At 41.8% G+C, this 23,222-nt stretch overlaps 1 protein-coding gene across 3 annotated transcripts in view; it reads left to right on the top strand.

Moving 5' to 3' along the window:
• The window catches only part of pip5k1ca (phosphatidylinositol-4-phosphate 5-kinase, type I, gamma a), a 52,518-nt gene extending 29,383 nt beyond the window's left edge, over positions 1-23,135 (top strand). The window contains exons 7-18 of one of the 3 annotated variants that reach the window (XM_028587065.1): positions 1,108-1,407; positions 2,681-2,889; positions 3,883-3,966; positions 4,122-4,170; positions 5,880-5,964; positions 6,770-6,931; positions 7,555-7,696; positions 8,341-8,373; positions 8,647-8,766; positions 12,343-12,607; positions 18,953-19,042; positions 20,440-23,135. In XM_028587065.1, coding sequence (XP_028442866.1) covers positions 1,108-1,407; positions 2,681-2,889; positions 3,883-3,966; positions 4,122-4,170; positions 5,880-5,964; positions 6,770-6,931; positions 7,555-7,696; positions 8,341-8,373; positions 8,647-8,766; positions 12,343-12,607; positions 18,953-19,042; positions 20,440-20,442 — 1,542 coding nt within the window. In that variant the 3' untranslated portion in view covers positions 20,443-23,135. Of the gene's footprint in view, positions 1-1,107; positions 1,408-2,680; positions 2,890-3,882; positions 3,967-4,121; positions 4,171-5,879; positions 5,965-6,769; positions 6,932-7,554; positions 7,697-8,340; positions 8,374-8,646; positions 8,767-12,342; positions 12,608-12,916; positions 12,963-18,952; positions 19,043-20,439 lie in introns of all 3 variants that reach the window. The other 2 variants (XM_028587066.1, XM_028587067.1) reach the window with 2 other exon arrangements.
• The last annotated feature ends 87 nt before the right edge of the window (positions 23,136-23,222 follow it).

Raw genomic sequence — 23,222 nt, 5'->3', positions numbered from 1 at the left:
AAAAATCGGCCGCTAGGAAATCCACAACACCACCCTTTCTTTCTCTTATTTGGACTGAGTTGGCCCAGGTCTGCAGGTTTTTAACTGCGCACCCAGCCTGACCAACCTCATTTGTTTGGATCGACAATTGAAACATTCAGCACAGATTGGTTATTGAGGTCTTGTGTAGAGTAAAGAAGGCAGAATCATGTAATCAATAAGACTATTTAAAATACTCAATACTTAAGTTAAATTGCATTTGGATAAGCAGAACATGTACTGTAAGTTTGGGGCTTTCGTTATTAATGTTTCACCTTTGCTTTAGACATTTCTCTGTTCCTATGGGGTGACTTGTCTTGCCAGTATTGTATGGTATGTGTCGTTCGTACTTCATGCTACATTGACATGGTTATTAATCTGATTCTAAATTTTAAGTGTGTTGTAGGAGTGCAACCATTATTTTCATCATTGAATAATCATTCATTATTTTGTCAAGTATTCAGTTATTTATTGGGTCAATAAAATGTCAGAAAATAGGTCAATGACCTAAAATCCATCCTCAAATTCCTTTTTTGGTTTGTAAAACAGTCCAACTCTGAAACGTATTCAGCTTATTATCACACAAGACAAAGAACAACATCCAAACCATTACAATTGAGCAGCTGGAACCAGAGAATGTTTGGCATATTTGTTATAAAAAATGACTTTTGCAAATAATCAATGATCAAAATAATTGACAGTAGAAATGTAATCACAGTTCTAACGTGACCACTTCCCTGTTTCATAGTACTGAAAATGTGTGTTTATCAGTTAACTATTCGCAGAACATGTATCACCTATCCTATTGCTTATGTGTTTTTTTCAGACATTAAAGTGCCAAGCTTATCCTCCTCCTGTAAAGAGTCAACCACTTTAGTTAGCACATCTTAAAAATTAAATCCTGTAAAATGTCATCATACATTTTGTCGTGACCTGGCCAACTTTTCCCCACAACAAAATCCCTCAAATCAATTCCCTCCAATGTTAAGTCCTGCCTCGACATCCTGTCAAAGGACAGCAGCAGAAACCAATTTATGAGACCTTGAAAGACCTTTGGCTTTTGTCCCTCTCTCATACACTCTTCTGCAGAACTTGAATCAGAACCCTCGCACTTTGCTGCCCAAGTTCTTCGGCCTCTACTGTGTCCAGTCGGGCGGTAAGAACATCCGCGTGGTGGTGATGAACAACGTCCTTCCCCGCGTAGTTCGCATGCACCTCAAATATGACCTGAAGGGCTCCACCTACAAGAGGCGAGCATCGAAGAAGGAAAGAGAGAAGGCCAGGCCCACTTTCAAGGACCTGGACTTCATGCAAGACCTGCAGGACGGACTGATGCTGGACCAGGACACATACAACGCGCTGGTCAAGACCCTACAGAGAGACTGCCTGGTGAGTTAGATGGAGGGAGGGGATACATTACAGCTGCCACGTAAAGGCTCTTCACTTGCTCCGCTTCTATTTTACTGTATGTTGAGATAGACAGGCGAGAGCGATGGCAGAAAGGAGGGAGAACGAGCTTAAGGGGAGTTGACGAGGGTGGTTTACCGATTCTGAAGGAGGATACCTCGAACACCCTGATCCAGGGTCTCCAGAGAGAGAGAGCGATAGAGAGAGAGGATACTAGGCAGGAATGGTTAGAGGGAAGGATTAGAGGGACGGTAGAAGGAAGGATAAAGTGATGCCATGATGCAGAGTCTCATAGGGGAATATTGATAAAGAGACATCGAGCACAAAGTCCACAAAAGGAAATGGAATGGAGTGGGAAAACCAGGATATTATGGTTCCCTGATTAATAAAAGAGCATCATTGGATGGATGGAGGTGAGAGAGAGAGAGAGAGAGAGAGAGAGAGAGAGAGAGAGAGAGAGAGAGAGAGAGAGAGAGAGAGAGAGAGAGAGAGAGAGAGAGAGAGAGAGAGAGAGAGAGAGAGAGAGAGAGAGAGAGAGAGAGAGAGAGAGAGAGAGAGATTTAGAGAGAGAGGTTGGAGAGAGAGAGGATCCCTCACTGTAAATTAGGGCTTTGTTACGAGGCAGCCGGTTTAACAAGGTGTCTGGTTTGGTAGCAGGCCTGCCCTGGTCTTGTAAATCGCCACCTCACATTTACTTTTATAGTGCATGCGCTTGGGAGTGCACATTTTCTTATTCCTATACATTGTTTATTAATGTGTGCATCACTGTTCAGTGTCTGCTCAGTGTCTCCTGTATAGCATTAATTTCCCCTGGTGCTGACACTGTTATTGCACTCTGGATGAAAGCTTTCACCCAGATTCATACTTCACGTGTCTGTAGGGCTGGGCAATATATTGATATTATATCGATAATCGTGATATGAGACTAGATATTGTCTTAGATTTTGGATATGGTAATATCGTGATATGACATAAGTGTTGTCATTTACTGGTTTTAAAAGCTGCATTACAGTAAAGTGATGTACTTTTCTGAAATGATTTGCCTTTTCATTACTGATGATTATTTATCTAAAATCTAAGTGCGAAGATATTTAGTTAAAGCACCAGTTGTCAACCCTAGAATATCGCCGCAATATCGATATCGAGGTATTTGGTCAAGAATATCGTGATATGTGATTTTCTCCCTATCGCCCAGCCCTACGTGTCTGTCAGTCACTGCGCATTGGACACCTGTCTGTATATGTCCTTTGCTCAGGTGCTGGAAAGCTTTAAGATCATGGACTACAGTCTGCTGCTCGGGGTTCACAACATGGACCAGGCGGAGAGGGAGAGGCAGATGGAAGGCTCCCAGGGCGAAAGCGATGAGAAGAGGCCCGTGGCCCAGCAGAAGGCCCTGTACTCCACCGCCATGGAGTCCATCCAGGGAGGAGCGGCCTGCGGAGGGTCCATCGACACTGACGACACGTGAGTTCAGACAGAGGGACAGCAGGCTGTTGGCAAAAGAACAAAAGAACCGGGTGATAAATGTGACTGCTGGGAGATTAAAAAAAAGGGGCTGAGTGCATGTCTCAGACTTGCACTTTCATGCTATATAAATTAAAAGTAATAAACTTTTATTCATCAGCACTTGCTTTCATCTGTTACTCTCTCTGTACCGACAGTTCAACTGCTTTCAGTGCTTACACTTACACAAAAAAGTCTCTTCAAACTCCTCGTATTAAACAATTTACACTTTTTAATGCTCACACTTCAACTGACACTTCAAGCCCTTTCAACGCTTCAACTTCAACCGACACACCTTTAGTGCTTATATTTAAACTGCAACTCCCATACAATATTTCACAAGCAAACAATTGACATTTTTAACCTGTTGTAACAATTTCCAGCATAAGTGGGTCTCTTCTAGTCTAAAAAGTTCAAACAAGAGTGTTCAAACATGGGGGATATAAAAGTCGACACTGAAGCAGGTTGCTCCACTTTCAAGTGACCCTGATGGTGAACTTGAGATTTAGCCGTCAAGCAGTCAGTAGTGCCAGAAGATCTCCGGCTGTGCTTAGGTTCGGTGTGGATTAAAAGGTCAGCTGTATGGCTGGAGGCCAAAACCTGCTAGCTATAAAATGAAGACCAGAGTGAAAGAAGTTGCTTTAGTCTACGTGAGATTAGTTTGCATGAATAAGTGAAGGTAGTCTGAATGACTCCAAATAATATAATAATAATAATAATAATAATTCTTTTTACATTTTAGTGAAAAGAACCAGAGCACATAATAATATCCCAGTCTGTAAAGCTGTAGTTCCCATCTCCGGAGTACTGCAGGCTTTAAATCTAGCCATCTATCTGGGATTTATATACACCTTCCGCATCTGCAGGGAGTGTTGACTGGACATTAAGAGCATCCAAATTCACAGACCTCATGACATTCTTTTAATTCCAGGTTTATTTTTCTTATCATTTCAGGATGGGCGGTATCCCAGCTGTGAATGGAAGAGGGGAGAGACTTCTTCTCTACGTCGGAATCATCGACATCCTGCAATCCTACAGGTGATAAACACAGTAGTCATATATATATATATATATATATATATATATATATATATATATATATATATATATATATATATATATATATATATATATACATACATACATGAATGTAATATCACTGTGTTAAACTGTGCTTCTCTTTGTTTCTGTAGGCTAATCAAGAAGCTGGAGCACACATGGAAGGCTTTGGTTCATGACGGGGTGAGTTTTTTATAGCTTCTTACATAGACACTCAGTACATATTTCGGACACATGTTTTCAGTCTTTTCTTATCAGATAATGGGAATATATCAAACTGTTTTTGTCCTCTTTTTGACTCTCTCTTGTATCGCATCATCCAACTAGGTGACTGGTTTTGCTTACAGACAGTCTGGCCCTCCCTTAGGATAGTTACTTTTAGCAAGGCCCAGATCCTATAAACGATTGCCTCAAGCATTTTTCCGGTTCTTTGTGTCAGTGAGGACTTTTATTAGCTTTAAGTCTGGCAAACTTTATTGTTTTGAAGAACTGTCTGTGTATTTTCTGTCAGCTTGTCTCTTCCCTTACCTGTCCATTTTGCTCTCTTTCAACCTGTACAGCTAAATCTCTCTGCCCTCCCAGTACTTACACACACAGTTGTTGAAGAAGTTACAGCTCTATCTAAACACATCATTGTCTATGGTTGTGTTTGAGTATTAAAGCTTATTAGACGTCAGCTCTAAGCAGAGCAATGGGTTATTAAAATGGGAATTCTACGCCTATCACCAGCCACAGTTTTCTTTTATTGAGTTAATATTTAATATAGATGTGTGCTCCATACAAGTTGATTCTCATTATGTTTTGCCATTGTCAAAAGATTGGCTATTACTGAGTTTTTCTTGTATTAAATCAGCTTTATGAACAGTCGGCCTTTATTGAACTTGAATATGTTGCACACTCTCCTGATGACAGGACTTTTTACTCTTTAATTAAAAGTGCACATATATTTGTATGAATGCCTGTCTTTTTGGTTTCTGAAACAATCTCCTCATACATTATGAAAAGAAATGTGTGGGCATCAAAATGCCACATATAAAATCATACAAATATTTTAATATCAAAAAAATCATGATCACATTCATTTTTAGTATACTTCCATGAACAAACCTGAACCATGAGGAGTGGCAGCTCATACCAGCCTACATGCAACATGTATTTATGGTGTGCTGCCAGGGTCACAGGCTTTGTTGCATAAATGTAGCTGAAGCTTGCCAAGCACATCCCTGTTGTGGGATAAGCAAAGGGATGATAAAAAAGCACCCCCCATCTCTTAATCTACTCTGGGGTTTACACAATCACCAGATATTTCTCAAGATAGAATCCATCCTATCAACCTCTCCTTACTCACTCCACACTCCCACACTGAAACACGCTCATACGCAAGATATACGTGGGAGAGCAAGCAAGCCCGTAACAGCCTCCTGTGCGTCACTGCTGATTATTATAGGTACTGCACACTCTATCTTTGTTACATACAGTTGCCTCAGTTAGGTGAATGCATTCAAAGACGTTACTCATAGTAAAGTCCAGTGATGCTGATGTAAAAAGAAGAGAAAAAAAAAAACTGCTGTCACTTCACTTCCTCACTCTCCCCCATGCCTCCCTCCTTCCTTCTATCAGTCTAAACCAAACACCAAGTGTCATCTGTCAGTCTGCTGGCAGTGTGATCTCAGTCTGCTGCAACATAAATAATGAAGAGAAGTGTCTGTACCCTTGTCTGACTGCGTGTCTGCCTGTCATTTGTCTTTTTTCTATGGTGGTTTGACCTAGAGAAAAGAATGACTGAAATAGGGAACTAAATACTAATAGACAGTTTAATCTACTGTAAGCACTGGTTTGATCATTTTATTCATGCACTGATTGTCTCATTAATCTCTCGGACTCTCCCTCAGGACACTGTATCAGTCCACCGGCCAGGCTTCTACGCCGACAGGTTCTTCAAGTTCATGAGCAGCACAGTTTTCAAGAAGAGCTCCTGTGAGTTCCATTTGCATCGAGACAATGCCTTACATAGTCAGTACAGAGCCACAGACGCAAATGTCAGATGCCAGGCTTTTGTCTCTTTTACTGCCGAGCCTTGACAGGAAAATCAGATGCAGCAGCTAACTGCCTTATTAGGCGGTGCTTCGTGTCAAATGAGAGTTAAACATCCATTTGATCCTTGTGCGGCTTTCTTTTTCATCTCCTTCCAAAGATTTTTACCCACAAAGAAATAATTCAGGGGGCAGATGTCATTTTGAAACCTTTTAGTTTCTACTACAACTCACAATTTAAATTGCCTTGTTATGCTGCAGCCTTACAATGTAGAGTTCCTGTGAATCATGTAGCCATTCAGAAATATTTTGCCACAGATTAACACGTCAGATTCATCTGCTGCACTGATAGCTGTACTCAGTCTGATGTTTAGATTTGCTGAGATTTGTGTGGACAAACTTTGTTGGATTTTTTCAAGTTTTTATGACTTGCAATTTAAATTTTTTAAGTGTAACAAAAATATATATAGTTTATTTATAGACGCAGAACTTTCCCAGTTATCCACTCCAACCCGGCCCAAACACAGAAATAAGAGCGTTCAAACCAAATACAAAGTGGCTTTCTTAAAAAAAGAGTAAAGGAAAAAAGAACCCAAGAGACATCTACTAGAAAATGGGTTGTTGTAATAAAAGTTGATTTACTTAAACGTAGGTTTAATCTTTTATTCTGACAGAACAATACACTATACCATACCACACGTCCATGTTTTACCGAGTTAATGAATGTGTGATTGTGCATTGTCCCTCAGCTCTGAAGTCATCGCCATCCAAGAAGGGCCGTGTGTCGTTGTCAGTGCCTAAGTGTGCTGGTCCTGGTGCAGCCTGGTCAGCCAGCCAGCTCCCCTCGGAGCGAGACGAGAACATCTACGACCTGAGAGGAGCTCGCAGCTTCCCGACGCTGGAGGATGAGGGTAAATAACTCCTGTATAGTATACGCTGTACACAAGATCCCACACAGATAATGAAAAAACAGAGGCCACTCCCAGATGCAGATTTACCAGAATTTACCACCATCAGTGGTTAGAGTTTTGAGTTTGCCTACAGACAGATACAGTCCTGTTTTCTGGACAGTTCACTGCATCCCAGAGTAAAATGTAGTTCAGGTCACATTGAGGAGGAACGCAGCTTCTGTTCACGTGACATGAAAATGTTTCGCAGTCTCCTTTTGTAAACAATAACACATCTGATGGTTCTGGCCCTTGGTAAATGACAGTTATCTGTTGCCATGGGAATCAAAAGGCTACACAAGCAGAACATCGCTTCAGAAAAAGTGAAATAAGGTGGCCGGGTTGGATCAGTGGGTAGAGCAGACGCACATGTATTTAGAGGTTTATGCCTCCACGCAGAGTTCCAGGGTTTGACTCCGACCTGTGATGATTTCCTGCATGTCTTCCCCCTCTCTCCCCACCCCCCTGTCTCACCTGTCTTGTCCATTAAAGGTGGAAAAGCCCCCAAAAAATTATCTATAAAAAATAAAATGAAATAAGTGCTAAAATATAATAATATTTGAGTGTGTCTCTCTCTCGTCCTGCAGGGCGACCAGATCTTCTTTCATGTACTCCTCCATCGTTTGAAGAGGCCACCACAGCGTCAATTGCCACCACCCTCTCCTCCACCACCTCTCTGTCCATCCCCGAGAGATCCCCCTCTGACACTGCCGAGAACCCCCGCTACAGGTGCCAACACACACACACACACACACGCACACTTTAAAACACTGGACTTATACATTGCAATCAAATAGAGTAACATTAATTTCATATTTTTGTGTCCAAGAGAGATAAATGCATTCACTGGCATGTTACTGTATATGTAGGAAAAAGTACAGTTGACATTGCAATTGATATTACTTTATTCTTATTGTTTAAGTCTTTATTCATTCACCAACTGCCACTTTGCTCGTTTGAAAACCATGATGTATCTCTCTTATGGGTGGGCCAAATTCTCTGGACGGGCAAAGCAGAGAAAGGGGAGGTAACCTTTCCCCTTATGACCTCATAAGGAGCAAGATCCCAGATCGGCTCATCTGAGCTTTCATTTTCTCAAAGGCAGAGCAGGATACCCAGGGCTCGGTTTACACCTATCACCATTTCTAGCCACTGGGGGACCATAGGCAGGCTGGGGGAACGCATATTAATGTAAAAAAAACCTCATAAAGTCCTTTTAATTACAACTTCATCTAAGAGACTTCACATTGTTGAGTCAGTAGTTGCTCATGTGAGTGTTTTAAACAGCCACACCAACATGTTGCTTGTCAGCTAGCTGCTGCACTTGTCATACAGCATACAGCTTGTACTAACACTTTGTTCTCTGTCTCCAGGAGGCACACCCAGTCTCTCACCCATGACGGGAGGTGAGTTGGGAGCATGAATGCTACTTTGACTTTATAAACCTTTAGGAAGCAGGATTAACTGAGCTGTTTTTACAAAGTCGTGAGGCCTGCTAGCTTCATGTTTTCACAGCTTTAGACATTTGTGGGTGTGGTGGGTGGGTAGAGGAGATAAATGTGAGGTCAGCGTGTTTATGAGAAGGCCCGTTCTTTCCGTTGCTAAGATGTGGGCCGTGTTCGTTCTTCACACTTCACACCTCTGTGCGTGTTGTTTCGTGTGTGTTTGTTTGTGTTCAGGACCCAGGAGGAGCTGCGGGTGCGCGAGGATGATCAGCAGACCATCACAGTGGAGGTGGAGTTGAAGAGACGCGACAGCGAGCCCACCCTTTCCATTCCACAGCCTTCCCCTGAAACCAGGTACACCAACAACACAATGTTGAACCCAGTGGATTTCCACAATAATGTGTGACCACGTCTAGATTCTACAGTGCATCAAAACATGTCATGTAGTCTAATAAATGAGACAAATATGACATAACCCTAACCCTGTGGATCTGATGCACTTGTTTGTGACAATAGGGTAGATCACTCCTTGGTTCTAAGGTATTATTTGCCAAAATAGAACAATACAATTCACAAATGGTTTAATACTTTTCCGCTCTTTCGTCTTAACTATTAACTGAACAGACTGAAGAGACAATGTCATCTGGAGTCAAATCCTAGAGCTGCTCCTCAGGCAATAACTATAATAATAATATATAAATATAATAATGCAAGAAATCCTAACAGCACCCATAATTATTTACTTAAACATGTTCTGATCCACAACTTCTGGAACACATACGAAGGATGGTAATAACAATGGTATCAGATCCTTCATGACATGACAGAAATTCAAACTAACCAAAATGACATGAATTATGTGAGTAAAGTAAAAAATATATTTAAATGAAAATGATGTCTCTTTGTCTCCATAATGTGAAATATACAGTATGTCCATGATACACTAAATAGACCATGAATATAACCATAACACACAAGTCTGTATAGGATGACAAAAAGAGTCACCTCTGTCAAACACTCTCAGTATACAGGATGGATAAGCTGTATAGATCGTACGAGCCCTACACGACCTCGATCACCAACATGACTCAGTTTGACGCTGAACTATAAATAACCTGCTGTATCATCTGGGCTCAGCCAGCTGTTAGATAAGCACATCTCACATGCCTCACACACACACACACGTACACACATTTCCTGACATGTAGACGCTGAAAGCTGTTTTACTGGACTCTGGGGTCCTCTATTGTAAAGTTGTTCGGTCTGATTCCGTAACTACTGAGGTGGTTTTAAACCCGGAGTGACCTGGCTGACGCGCTGATGTTAACATGCTGTGTAGCGTTCAGGAATCGTCTGACGATGTTGTATTGCAGATTAACAATATGTTTATTTGGTTAATCGCGCAGCATGAAATGTCCATTATTTCATGTTTTCAGCGATAAATCCATAAACAATTAGACAATCTTAGAACAAAAGCTTTGGCGCCAATGCACTTCAGCTTCACAGCATTCGGTGTCACAGCGTTAGCGGTCAAAAACCATTTGCCCTTTCCGGGCCAAACACCTGCCGGCAACAATTTGGAGCTCACCTTTATAACCTTGCCCCAGGTAATACCACAGCACCACCCAATGTACATACAAAAAAACAACACCCCAAATCCAAACACTTGAAACAACATATTTGGCTCCAACAACTATTATGGACAGAAACATGCTGCAGGCATCTACTTAATTAGGTCATGAGACAGTGCACAACTGCATGTAAATATTTGCGTTGTGTGTACCAGCAGTGTGTGTTTATTTATGGGGCGACACCGCAAGGCAGACTCGGGCCGAGGAGGACGTGGGGGGACCAGGCGGTAGAAATAGGGCAGTGGGGCGGGATGCCTGCAGGCCTGGAGCTGCTCCCATGAAGCTGGGATGACCTGACACTTTTCCATGTTCTAACCTGGTTTTATAATTAAAGTTAGTTGTTTCGGCATTTAAGATTCATTTTAAAGTGAAACTGCATCAGAGAAAGAAAACACTACATCACATACAAAAACCATTTGTGAAATCTGCATGAAATAAACTCCGTTCAAACAGATGGGAACGTGGCAGTGGGGCTCGCATTTTACACCGGGGTTAGGTCAGGCTCAGGGTGTGGTTGCCGAGGGAAACCAAGTGAATAATTGGGTCTGATGGTGAAGAAGGCAGTGGCTAGACTTATGGCCGGGGGGGTCTCGAAGGAGCCGGCGAGACGGCGACGGGCGACTGAAATAACTATCTGACTGAGCTGCCTCACCTGCAGCTGGAAGAAGTGGTTGGATGGGTGTGAGGAGAGAGAGATGGAGCGGATAAAGGGAAATGGGAGGACTGATTTGAAGAGAAAGACAAAAAGAGATGATTAGACAGAAAGATTCATGTGTGAAGTAAGACTGGGGGGCGGGGGGGAGAAAGACAAAAATAGTCTTTGTAAATGAGCGAAAAAAACTAAATATAGAGAAAGGGAACAGCAGCAAATGAAAGATGGGAAGACGAAGGTATGTATATCTAAATAAAATGAGAGATGGTGGGAAAGAGAGACATTCTGCATTGCAACCCCCATCTTATCCCCCTCAATGATTCAGCCAATCAGTTCTCTCTTTGAGATGCCAGCTCAGCTTATTTGCCTCAGTGAGCAACTGCTGGGCTTTTCCTCTGGTGGAGCTGAGCTCAAACACAGACGCTGAGAAGCTTTCTAATCGTTGATGATCTGGCCAGGAACAATAAAGGATTGTGGCAGCACAAAGCTAGTTGGCCAAATATTTGAGCTTAAGCAGCTAAACCACAAACACCCACACACACATCTGTTGAGTTTTAGCTCTGATAGCTCGGTCCTGTTCCTGTGTCCTGCTGCAGGAAAGTGGCTTATGTTAAGTGACCCAATTAATGGCTCTCGGTGTTGGCAACTGCTGTGTGCGTGTCTGTGTGTAGGCATTAGGCAACCTTGTTTATTTTGTCCTTATACTACACAGAGCCGTTGTAAGAATGACTACACAATATTTTTATATAATATTCACAATATTATTTTTTAAATCATGTAACGTATTAAGGAATGTGCAGCCATACGTACTTGTATTTCTACACCGGATATAAGGTAAAGATACTGTGTAATGTGAAATGGACAGGTGCATGTGTTCTCAAAACAACAGGAAGCTAGTTATTGTCGTTTGGCCTACTTATCAACACAGTCAACAGTTGCAGCAGCGGCCGTGACACAGGTCATGGGGTTGTGGTTTACTCCTCGATGCAGCGGCCGCTGGTTCGACTCTGTCCTGGGTCCCTTTGCTGCATGTCATTCTCCCCTTTCATGTTTTCAGCTGTCCTGTATGAATAAAGGCCTAAAAATGCCCAAAAGTAATCTTAAAAATAAATAAATAAACCTTAGCATGCGTGATTGGCACAATTTGCCCTCCTTCTGAGAGTCTTGACTCAGTCCAGTCTGGACACACAGAAAGGATACACATACACATATAGATTCAGGGTGACTTACACTTACCGGGATATCATTATCTCTGATGTTAATTGTGAATAAACATCCATAAAAATGTTTATAAATCATAAGAAAAATGCATTCCTTATAACTGCAAAACTTGCCTGAGAACTCAAGTTTTTAAGTTTTATTCAGTATCAAAGTAATCCACTGATAGTTGTCTGTACACTTATGCGTAAATGGCAAAAATAGCTAATTCTGCTTACTTTTGATGGCGCTAATTTGCCAAATGTAAATAAAATAAAAAAACACCTGCTAACCCAAAGCGTAACTGAATCCATGGCAATATTACACCCACTGTTTACACCCCCAAAGCTTTATTACGGGGTGTAGTTGTCTCAGTTTTGTCTAACGGGGGGTCCCACGGTGTCAGACTTTAAAAAAACCAGGTCAACACTAACTCAATCCCATTTCCAGTGAGGTCGAGGAAGGAGCTGGCACAGAGGCTGCTGACGCCACTGCAGCGGCACCCTCCAGCTCTTCACCAGCACCTGAAGCGGCCTCCTCCTCCTCCTCGTCTGCCCCAGCTGCTCCCTCTTGTTCAGGGGCAGCCAGTGAAGCCCCGTCCAGTCCCAAGGTAGTGATGGAGGCAGACAGGGCCAGTCAGATGTCCGGTTCAGGGTGCACCAGCCAGGCTTCAGTCGATGATGAAGATGATGTGCCAATCACAGATATCTACTTTGTAAGTAAAGTAAAACCCTCAACACATACATAAATACACACACACACACACACACACACACACACACACACACACACACACACATTGCACATTGCAGTGCATGCACACACACATTCTTTTAAATCCCTGTTAAGAAAGTAAGCACATCTCAGACTAGGACTAGCTCCCATCACGTCTCATCTGTTTTTTTCTTTAGCCATCCAATCATCCTTCAGTGTCAATGTGTATTGGCTGATATAAGATATATTTGTAATAATCAATGTATTTATGATCATAAAGTTAAGGACTCAGCTATATGATCTCCCACAGAGGCGTTGACAGAAGGACCGCAGAAAGGGAGTAGCGACTCAGGCTGGTATGGGAACAACCGTGTGTGCAGTTATTGCTTGCAGTGTGTGGTGTATTCAGTTAAAGGAACAGTTTGACATTTTGGGAAATATGCTTATTCACTTTCTTGCAGAGCGTTACATAAGAAGATTGACACCACTTTAATGTCTGAATGGTAAAGTGAAAGCCAGCAGCCACTTAGTTTAGCTTAGCTTATTATAAAAGTGTGAAAGCAGGGGGGACTATGTGCTGGACTATTTCTTGGCTGGGTCTTTGCTGCTTGCCTGGCAACCTCACATTGACGACAAGTGTCCAGGAAGTTGCTGCGTTTGGCCAAGAAATATCTGGCACGTCTGTCGTTTTTGCACTTAGCTTTCTGTTGGTTTTATTTTGTACAGATGAAAGAAACAAATCAAACATGTTAGTTAGCTTTAGAGGTGCTAGTAGGCCGGTTTTCTTTCTTTTGGTAAGACTCAGGCTAGCCGTTTCTCCCTGTTTTTAGTCTTTATGCTAAGCTAAACTTACCGCCTGCTGGCTCTAGCTTCATATGTAGCGTACAGACATGAGAGTTGTATCAATCTTCCCATCTAACTCACAGCAAAAAAGAATAAGAACAGAATAAGCGTATTTCCCAAAATGTGTAATTATTTTGTTAAAGTGATGGTTCGGAGTAATTTCACCCTAGGCTGCTTTGCACCTTGAACTCGAGCCAAACAACCCCCCTTAAGCTTTTTTCCCATGTTATAACGTTGGTCGAGTCAGCGTTGTCAGCTGGTTAGCTTAGTGCAGGCGCTAATGGATCCACGTTTGTAGCTCGTAAAGTACCCCACTAATAATGCCCGGAATGATACCAAACGTCTACAGTAGTACAAATAGTTTCTGTACTTAGTACCTAGTATATTTAAATAACACTTGCCTGATGGATACTCCTGTTGGCTATCGCGCAAGATCACGCACAGAGCAGAGTGGGGTTCTTTACGAGCTACAAACGTGGATCCATTAGCGCCTGCACTAAGCTAACCAGCTGATAACGCTAACTCGACCAACATTACAACAAGGGAAAAAAGCTTATGGGGGGTTGTTTGGCTCGAGGTCATGGTGCAAAGTAACCTGACTCCGCCAGATGGATTGCTTCGCATTTGCTCAGCATATCCATCTGGGAACTTTCCGTTGGAGAACTTTTGGGAAGGGGCGAAAATACTGGTTAGCTGATTGGATAAACCATCTGTCGGGCCAAATCAACCAATCAGATCAACGAAGCGTATGAAAATACAACCACAAGCCCCTGCTGCTGCAGGCAAAGCATAGCTCGTTAGCTCAGCAAGCAAGCAACATGTCGGTAAAGGATATTTGCCGTTTGTGTAATGATAATTTACGAATAAAAGGCACCCTTTCAGGTTCCCGGTCCATATTCCAAAAAAAGGATCCAAGAGAAAAAAGCATTAGCGAGCAGCTAACAGAATTAGCGCTACCGCTGGCTGAAAATACTGGTTAGCTGATTGGATAAACCCTCTGTCTATCACCACCTAACCCGCTTCAAAACCAACGCTGATTGGCCCGGTTGTTTGGCGAACCGCTCCAAATTTTCTCTATCTCAAGATGCCAGACTGATCTGCGAGTGGAAAACTGGAGCTCGCGAGATCAGGACGGTCTCACGAGGCTAGGTGCAAAGCAGCCTAGGGTGAAATTACTCCGAACCATCACTTTAAACACAGTGTATTGCAGGGTGCACTATGGTTTGGAGTGATTGCAGAGCATGTCAGCCTGTCAACATCACTTTGGAGTTCCTGTCTAATATAATCGCCAACAAGGCTGCAGAAACACACAGCAGCTCATTTTGTGTGGAAAAACAACTACAGTTGTGCAGTGTGCATATGTTCAGTCTACATAATCTTAAATTCTTAAAGCAACTGGCTACCATCAGATAGTGTTGTGTTGGCAGCTCTTAATGTGCCCAAAGGGACAGCTATAAATGAATGTATGGGTGTCAGGTGGATGATAGAGAGGGCCAGTGATCACAGTTACAGATAGAAACGGTCCCACCTGGCCGCACTATTACTGGGTTTCTCTTATCAGGAATCAAACACCCTCTCACCCTGTGGATCAAGAAATCTTAATGGCGAACAGGTTAGTCAAAGAGCTCCCTTAGTTATCTAAGAGCCCTATTGTCTGACTGTCTCTAGCTGATGCCTAGTGCATGCTTCATAAGCCTGACACTCTCTGTAGCAGCAGGGGCTCTGTAGCGCTGCATGAGGGGAAGTGACACTGTGCACACCCTGAAGTGTAACTACACAGAAACACGCTGCAGGTGCTGCAGTCACAAGGGGCTTTTAGGGACTGACCAAGTGAAAGTAAGTTGTTTCATCAGCTGTTAACACGCTGCCATAGATCCAAACTGAGGTTGAAAGCTTCTTGTATATGGATCATCATAGACAGGTACATTTAAACCTTTAGCATCTCTGTGGCTTCACTCAGCAGCTCAGTCAGTCAACTCGCCATCTGATCAGCCTTTGTGCTCCCTGTCTGTTTCTGCTATCTTCATCATCATCATCACTTTTGACATCCCACACAAATCATGTTTCTGCATGGCCGCTCAACCTTGGTTTTTTCCATTGTTAAATGCGTCATGTGCTAATCCACAACTTTCACACGGAAAAAGCAAGAACCACTGAACAATTTCAGTGTTATTGTAGAAAAAAAAAAAATATTATTGTGAATTGACATCCATGAAATCCATTGCTTACATAATTGCTGCTTGTACATTTAAAGGACAAATCTTGCGCAAAATGAACCTAGGGGTTAATAACATGTGTACCGAGTTCGACCGTTCTCTGGGATATGTTTTCATGCTAATCGAATGTGACCAGTTTTATCGCAAACCGCTAATTAGCTTATAACGCTAGTTGTCGGGGCACGGCTAAAGTAAAAATAAATCGCTATTTCTATACCACTAACAAGGCTCAAAATAGCAACACACTTCCACGGTAGCATAATGAGGGTCCTTACATGTAAACCGAAGCATTGAGAACTTTGTAAGTGTACAGACAGTTTATTAAAAAGATAGTTTACAAAGACAGTACCGTTCACGTATACAGTCACGACAAGTCGAACGACGAACGCCGTGCAACGTGAGCTGAACTGTCACTTGAAATCTCCCATTGTCCGTGGTTTCCCAATGGGTCGATAGGAATTACGTTTGTGAAATGTAATTACATGGAAATGCATGAATTATATCTGTTTATTAAAATATATGCACGGCGTTCTGCATACGACTGGTCGGACTGTTTTCCGAAGATGGCGCCCGGGTGTATACGTGAACGGTACTGTCTTTCTAAACTATCTTTTTAATAAACTGTCTGTACACTTCCAAAGTTCTCAATGCTTCGGTTTACATGTAGGGACCCTCATTATGCTACCGTGGAAGTGTGTTGCTATTTTGAGCCTTGTTAGTGGTATAGAAATAGCGATTTCTTTTTACTTTACCCGTGCCCCGACGACTAGCGTTATAAGCTAATTAGCGGTTTGCGATAAAACCGGTCACATTCGATTAGAATGAAAACATATCCCAGAGAAAGGTCAAGCTCAGACACATTTGTTATTAACCCCTAGGTTCATTTTTTGCCGAATTTGTCCTTTAAGTCTATTATGATTGTAAGAGAGAAGAAAGCAAATTGCAAACAATACTGCAAAAGAAACCGGACTGAAGAGTACAATCACATTTAATATGCTTTAACTTGACTCTGCATTTAAGCACATTTCCTTTATTTTATTATTAGGTTTGGTTTGCTAGCTTGAGTTTTTGCAAGAGAAAATAAATCAGATGTCAGTCCTCATAATAATAAATAATAATAATTTTTTTTATACATAACAAAATGATGCTCTGCTGCTGCCCTCTGTTAAGTGTACAGGATCGTCCAGTAGTTGGTGTTAAATGACCATATTTTTCAAAGTTTTAAATTACACAGTAAGTGTACAAGGAAGGGTCAGTGAAAATGTTTCCATTTTCATACAAGACATGGCAGCTTTTGTGATCACGTAACTCCTCGGAGAAAACACAGCACATCATTCGGCTGTGAGATTGGAGGGATCGCTCACGTCACAGAGGGACACAGGTGTGTGTGTGTATGTGTGTGTGTGTGTGTGTGTCTCATCACTTTACAGGTTCCCCAGAGTGGCTCGTGACTAAATTATTCAACTAGTATCAGCAGTCTCCACATTCACTTTCCACGATTCCCGCTCTGCTCTCGTTCACCTCTGTCCTCCACATCATATTTTTTTTCTTCTTTAGTCCGCTCTCCCTCATCGTCACTTCTTAACATCCATCATCTATCCTGGTCTGCCCAATTCGCACACAAACCCCTACTCTTAAATCATTTTCACCTTCCACCGTTTCCATCTAGTCCTGAAAAAACAAATTCTCCAGTTCTCGCTCTTTTTCTGCTTTTTCTCGGTCCTGTGATTCTCCTCATGAGTGGGTTGCAGTCATTCTGAAAACAGAATGACTGCCAGACTTGTTAATCTATCTGGCACCATTGACTCATCCAGTGTATCTCTGCTGGGTTACACACATTCAGAATAATCCAATTTCCATTTTCACCTCAGCATGCTTCTTTTATTTTCCACTTTTCTCACTCCTCCTCACTTCCTGTCTCTCTTCATCTCTTTTTGTTCATCCCTGTCCCACGCACACACCTATGTGGTTGTCAGTTTCCTGATGGGAGGACCTGGGTGGTCTCTCCTTTCCGACAGAGGAGGAAATGCCAGTCCAGTTTACCAGTAAGTGAGAACTGAGTTAGATGGTGCTAGACTTGTAGGTGGGCGCTGTCTTGGTATTAGACTAGATTAGTGAAGTGCATAGCTGTTGGTGTTTATGGAACATATAAATGACAGCGTTTCTGCAGCTTGTCATGGTTTGTGTGATGTAGTCGCTACCGTTGTTTTTGTGATTGTGTTGAAACTGAAACATAATACCTACTCTCCACATAGTGAAGTGTGGGAGGCAGGTAAACACAAGACATCTTATTTGACAGTTATTCTGTTACTCTTGTATTCATCGACTTTGTAATATCTATTTGATTCCTCGCTTACTGACAGCCTCCCTCTTCCCCCCCATTGCACCTGTGTGGATAGAGTGTTAGCTCCAATATGCTGGTGTGTGTGTGTGTGTGTGTGTGTGTGTGTGTGTGTGTGTGTGTGTGTGTGTGTGTGTGTGTGTGTGTGTGTGTGTGTGTGTGTGTGTGTGTGAGAATATGTGTGTGTGTGAATATGTGTGTGTGTGACATCAACCCATCTCCATCACCATCACCAACATTCCGTGTTGCAGCTGCTTCCCTCTCTTAAAGGGCCAGTACCTAAAGTAAGAATAAACCTACTTTTAGAAACATTATACCAAGAGCACTTGTGCTTGTTGGAAATGGGGGTGGGGGGGGGGGCATTATGTTCTGGTTTTGCTTTGACTGAGGATGCTCTCTGTGTCTGACTGTCCTGGCATCCTGGCTCTCTTCCCATTCCCACCTCCTCCTCCCCGCTCCTCATCCTCCCCGTTTGGCTGATGCAGCGACTCATCCCTCGCTCTGCACACTTCACCTTGCTTCCCAAGAGTTAGTCCAAATGGGGCAAACGCTAAGAAATCTCATTTAAACACGTCAGTAAGACCCATCCTAATATTTACATGCTTACAGCACTTCTCTGTACCGCTACAATGTGTTATTTGCCAAATTTTTCATCTCTGTGTTCAAGTCTTCTAACCGCCAAAAGGATTAACACATCCTTTTACACTCTTTTAACATTTTTTTTTTTTTTTTACACCTACTTGATATGTCAAATTCACACTTTCCGATGTCTCTCAGCAACATTTCCTCCTATATGCATCCCTAATTTTCATTTCCTGTCTTGTCTTTTCTTCTCCTGTGATCTCCCGTGTCTTTTCTCCTGCCTGCCCCTGCTGCTTGTCTCTGTGCCTCTGGCCTTTCCTCTGTCCCTCTGGTCCCCTCTGCTGTGGTGGGTGTGTAAAAACAGCCTCAAGACGACAGGACCTGGGTGTACTCTCCGCTACACTATGGCTCAGAGTCTAAGGCCCTGCCAGATGGGGATTGGGAAAGAGAGACAGTAAGTGAGAAGCATCGGACTAAAATATAAAGGACAGGAGAAAAAAATCCCTTAGACGAGGGAAAAAAAGCCAGCTGTGTTCGGTCTTCATTTGTGGTAACAAGGATGGAAAGGATCAGTTGTAGCTTTACCTGCGTGAGAAGCTTCTACAGTAAATGTAAAACAAGCTTCTCATGTTCAAAAGTGCTTGCTCTGCATCCAGAAACCCGTGCCAACATTACAGCATCCATTCCTCATTACTAAGTGGGTGGAAATGGTCACCTGCAGCTCGCATGACCATTTAGTCCCCGACCAGCCATCCTGTGTCCCTCCAACAACAAGCTGCTCATCGGCCTGCGTGAAGCTGCTACACTCATGCATCACCACATTCCCACAGCTCATGCTGCTAGATGGTCACACTAAAGATATGTACATTAAACTCACAGAGGAGTCACGATTTACAGAACGCTGACATCATTTTGTTCAATCTTAGGCAATGTGGGTGACTTTTTTTATGTAATTATATATTAATTTAAGTCTTCTTTTAAGTCATTTAAGTTTACTTAAAAGAGTTTTAAATGTTAAATGTTCTCACCCCAGATAGAGCTATCTGCCTATGAGACAAAGTGATAAAAACGTGGAGTCAAATGAGAATGAGCTCTGACTGTTTTCCTGTAGAGGTTTTGTTTCTTTAGGCTGCTGGTCCACTCTGCTCAGCGTAGCAGCATTTGCCCATACTGTGCTCTGATAAGGTGTCATCACCCATTTAATTTTACCCCTACTCTTTTTATTATTCATCTTCTCACACACTTTACACCAGGAATGTCCCAAGCAAGTTTTGCGCCAACATTCCTGATCAAGTCATTTAATAACCAATTCAGTTTTGGTAGTCATCTGTGTCAAAAGATGTTAGAAAATATTGATCTAAACATAAAAAAAAAAACGTGCCTAACTTAATCCCTGTTTCATAAAAACGTGATGCCTTATGATGAAAGTAACTGGCTGTTTGGGCTTTCTCATTTTCCAGTTTACCAAATAAATACACAAGAGGCCACTATTTGATTGCAATTATGTAGCTGATACGGATGAATTCAAATATTTCATATTGGCTCAGGAAATTCTTACTTCGCAGCTGCTCACTCAGAAACTTACACTGTTATGGTTTGATGTGTAATACATGAATGCATCTTCACTTTTCCTGGTTTTCAGTTACTCAGGGTGTGTGTGTGCGCTGTTTTTTTTTTTTTATTTTATTTTCCTGTCTCCCCTTTTATATTATAAATGCACTCTGATTAGATGGCTCACTGTTTCACTATCAATTGCAAGTAATGCATGAGAAGATACACAGTTTACACCCTGGGGAAATAAAAGCATGTGTACACTCTGCCTAATACATGCACTCTGTCTGTGTCCAACAGTAAGCCCTGTTCTCTGGCAGAGAGGAGCGAACGTCTCATTGGAGAGGACTCATCGGTCTGAAGTCCAGACCTCAGCGGTAGCAGCAGGATCTCTGTCTGAACCAGGATTTTAAACATGCATACTGAAACCGAACACTCTGAGGGGGAAATTGACTTGCGTACCAGAGAGAGGGGGGGTGGGGGGGGGATCCTGACAGTGATGAACATCACTGATTTCCAACCATCCCTGCCTTTCACCCTTGACAAATGACAAATTATATCAATTTAATAATAATGTGTATGTGTGACATACAGTAGTGTGTATACGGCTGTAGTCCTATATGTTTGACATACAAGAAAGACCATAGTAACTTACTGTGCCTATGAGAAGTATTCACCCCACTTGGAAGTTTTGATGGCCACATTAAATCCCCTTCGATTCAATGTTATAAAACAATAAAACATGATAACTTCCAAGTGGGGTGAATACTTTTTTATAGGTACAGATACAGGATGTTCTAGTTCACACAGGCACAGCGCTCTGACAGGCTCTACAGGCTTGGCCACTCACTGCCCCTCACCTGGAAAACAGTTTAAACAACTGAAAGACAGTTCAACAACACAAAAAGATAGATAATCACTTTCACCTTTGGGTCAAGATTGGCCTCGACTCTCGCAATGCTCGTCCTGCTCAGGTCTTCTTGCTGCCTGTGACATCCATCTGAGCGTATAGGACATGCGGCTACTTATAGACTGCAGTGTGCTGAGTGAGGAGTGAGTGTTGGGGCCTGTGGTGTCGGAGGGCTCTGCTTGTGCTCATAGAACTGGAGTTGCACCGATAACCGTTGTTTGGTAAAAAAAAAGGGACATCTGGACTCTGTCGTCCTTACATTTCCAGTAGTGAATATATGCAGTTTAGTTTATGGAGGAAAGGGTTTAAGTGCATCATTTCCTTTAGTGAATATATACAGTGATCATAAGTTGTTTCATTCGTAGCATTATCATTTCTTCTTTTACTGCTGGTCGCTTCTATTTATTTGTCCGTTTGTATTTTATTCCAAACTATACTGTTTTCTGTTACTTTTGTACTTCTTTTTTTTATTATTATTTGCATCCAAAGAATGTTCTCTTTTTGTTTTCTATAATTCCATCTCTGCAGCTTTTTATTTTCCCTGTTGTTTTTTTTACATCACGTGTTTGTCGTGTAAACTCTAAACTACTTTTTTCACTACTTCTCTTGTGTGGAAACAACTGAGGCTTATGACTCCTGCCTTCATAACCGAAGGCATCAGTCGCAACACTAAGGCAGCAGACATTGTCAGTCATTATAGTAACCTTCACATCATTGCAATGTCTTCCAGTGTTGCCCTATTTTTGGACAGATGCACACAAATCATTTGTAACAATATAAATTCATATTTTATTTTAGGTGGAAAAATAATAAGCATATCAGTGACAGTTGCTATATCTGGTCGCCCTCACCTCATAATAAGAAATCCATCGACTGGACATTTCCAATGTTTGTAGATGTAGAGCATCAGTTGTAGTATTTGCAGTTGATATCGTACCTGTTATCTGTATATTTGAATGAACACACAGTGTTGACTTGGTGAGACACAGCAGTTTGTTAATGGGTTGAATTGCACTTAAGAGGACCTGAAAATGAACTAGTGATAGAGGCCAAATAAACATACATTACTTTGTTTCTGCTCACACAGGCTGATGTTTAGGCAGCATTTCTTTTAGGAATATTAAGTGAGCGTGTGTGCTGGTGAAGTCAATCACAGTCATTGTAAGTGTTTACTGTAGTCTCTCTGTGGCTGACATCTTAGGACTCTCAAGTAAGACATGTTAAAGTTCAACAAACTGATTTTTTAAAATCTAACTTCAGAAACTGTGTCTTCCGTTGGTTGGTACGTTTCTGAGTGTGTTAGTGTGTAACGGAGGAAACCTCAATGTCAGACATTGTAAAATAGAAATCAGTTTGTTCCCATGACGTGCAGTGGCCAGTTGTAATCAGTTTGCTGTCATTCATCAGATGGAGACCATAGCAGCAATATTTTGTACAGTCTAGCTCTTAAGTTCATTTGTATTGCCTTATTGAGAAATGTTACATGTAGGCCTATCGTTTATATTTTTTTTTTCACTTGTGCTGTTGTATTTATTTTTCTTTCTCATAGTTGTGCTCCTGAGAATGTGTACATACAATTATAAATACATATATAAAGATATACAGATATATTTTCCATTTGAATCGGAGAATATTATTTTTATTTGGTTTTATTTTTGCTGCTGGGCAAGAAATGATTGCAATCTACATAATTTACTGTACCATTGTCTTCAGCGTGTTTATTGAGATGCAGCTGCTGTATATTTATGGTCTATAAACCACAGCTGTTTCTTTATAAGATATCCAACATTGAAAGATTTGTGGGTTTTACTGTACATGCAAATCAATAGGGATTCTTCCAACTGTTTGAGCTGTGTTGTGTATGTGTTTTCAAATCGCTGTGTGCCCTCATCCAATAGGGAGAGTCCTTGACAGAGACATAGCATGATTTCAAAATGAATATGCATATCAGAAATGTGTATTTATGTATATCTGTGTATACTCATCTATTTATACATGACGATAAATAGATGGCTGTATGTGCGTGTGTGTTTGGACTCATTCAGAATGAATACAAAATAAAGCAGTTCTATGAATTGTTCATGGAGATGATGTCATACCATGTTTTATTGATTCCTTGTTGAAATCATCAGCCCTCTAGTCGGAAATGGAAATGAGCCGTTTGTACCAGCGA

This window comes from Perca flavescens, chromosome 9 (genome assembly GCF_004354835.1).
Source record: "Perca flavescens isolate YP-PL-M2 chromosome 9, PFLA_1.0, whole genome shotgun sequence".
Classification (NCBI taxonomy): Eukaryota; Metazoa; Chordata; class Actinopteri; order Perciformes; family Percidae; genus Perca; species Perca flavescens.
The sequence above is the reverse complement of the archived record's forward strand: the minus strand, read 5'-3'. Positions and strand labels throughout refer to the sequence as shown.